The sequence below is a fragment of the Chaetomium globosum genome, genomic scaffold, assembly GCF_000143365.1.
Source record: "Chaetomium globosum CBS 148.51 scaffold_3 genomic scaffold, whole genome shotgun sequence".
In the NCBI taxonomy this organism is placed as follows: domain Eukaryota; kingdom Fungi; phylum Ascomycota; class Sordariomycetes; order Sordariales; family Chaetomiaceae; genus Chaetomium; species Chaetomium globosum.
The window spans coordinates 219,726-221,225 of NT_165978.1; the positions used below are offsets into that span (position 1 = coordinate 219,726).

General features: G+C 51.0%; 1 protein-coding gene across 1 annotated transcript in view; it reads left to right on the plus strand.

Moving 5' to 3' along the window:
* The window catches only part of CHGG_05339 (uncharacterized protein), a gene marked incomplete at both ends in the record, with an annotated part of 1,651 nt that extends 1,201 nt beyond the window's left edge, over positions 1–450 (plus strand). Inside the window, one exon of the mRNA XM_001221433.1 lies at positions 383–450. Within this exon, the coding sequence (XP_001221434.1) occupies positions 383–450 (68 nt within the window). The remainder of the gene's footprint in view (positions 1–382) is intronic.
* Positions 451–1,500: the final 1,050 nt, after the last annotated feature.

Genomic DNA, 1,500 nt, shown 5'->3' on the forward strand with positions numbered 1-1,500 from the left:
CCTCATTACCACCGTGAAACGGATAATGACCACATCCGGCGTATGTGGTCGGCTGGACTTGGCTCCGTCTTCCACGGCCTGGCAACTCAACGCTCCCGACCGGGGTCTGATGACGGCGGGATTTTGAGACTGCGGAAGGAGTTACAGGACTTTGCTGTCGAGCAACGCAACGTCGATGCCACAACTGGGGAGCTCCCGAGGCCGAGGATTTACTCGCCATTGGAGGATATTGACCTGAGGAAGTTCCGCAGGATTATAGAGCCGAGCGCGGGTAAAGGGTCGTTGAGAGTGTTTGGGTTTGCCGGCGACAAGCAGGCCTAGTTACTCTCCTCAGTTTTTCTTTCCTTTGTTAATCAGCATAGCATCGGTTGATTCACTTCAGGATTCGCTTCCATTCTCGGTAGAAAGGGAACGCTGTCGCAAGACACTCTTCATTCAGATGCACCTTAGGTAGATAGGATATTAATCTGACCACACGAATCCGCTCAACGGTTCCGGACTTTTAGTCACTTGCATGACTTATTAAAATCTTGGAAACACATCAAGCCAGCTCATGGTGGGGACAGCTAGCGGTATTCGAGAGGCGAGATGCCCAGTTTGCTAGAGCTAGACGTTACAGGAGGGACTTTGCTTCGATTGTTTGGCCAGGGCGAGTATCACGCCTTTTGTATCAAAAGCTGAATATGACTGCTGGATCTTGCATATAAGCAACAATACTACAACATCTGGTCTTCTATTAGCCGCACAACTTGGTTTTCAGAGACCTGAGACGCAGCCGTTCTGCCCGAGACGACAAAGAATGAAGTTCAAACCATCATGATGGGGATTAACTGCCGTACATTTAAATTGCCATGCTCTCACAGCCGACGGAATGGACACTCGATCGACCACAGTAGACTGACTCACTTGCGCCTTTTTCCCTCCCAGCCATCTTGTTACTCGACCTCAAAGCGATCTGTTTATCGAAGCAGCCATCAGCAAACATCTCGATGTCTACGACAATTAAATCGGGAAATCACTTTCCCCGAGTTCTTCAAGGGGTGCGGTGTCGGTAACACCTCTGACAGGCTGTTACCATCCCAGTACAACCTCGTCGTCGACAAAGAGGGCGACCTCTGGATAAAGGTGAGCGTCGGCAATGGCCATAAGCCCGATGGAAAGGAGATACTAGGATTTAACAACGACGACTTCGACGACTTCCACTGCGACTACAAGTGTGACTTCGACAACGACTACGACAGCGGCGGCTATAACGAAGGCTATAAGGAAGGCTATGACGAAGGCTATGACGAAGGCTATGACGAAGGCTATGACGAAGACTGTGAAGGCGGCGATGGCAACAGCTATAAGTCCCCGGAAGACAATAGAAAGGAGATACTGGTTGGTTCCGGCTACAATGACGGCTATAGCAAGGGGTATAAAAGCGGCTATCGCGACGCCTGTTACGACAGCGACATCAACAGTGACGGTGAAGCTAACGACGGGGGGGGGGGGGGGGGG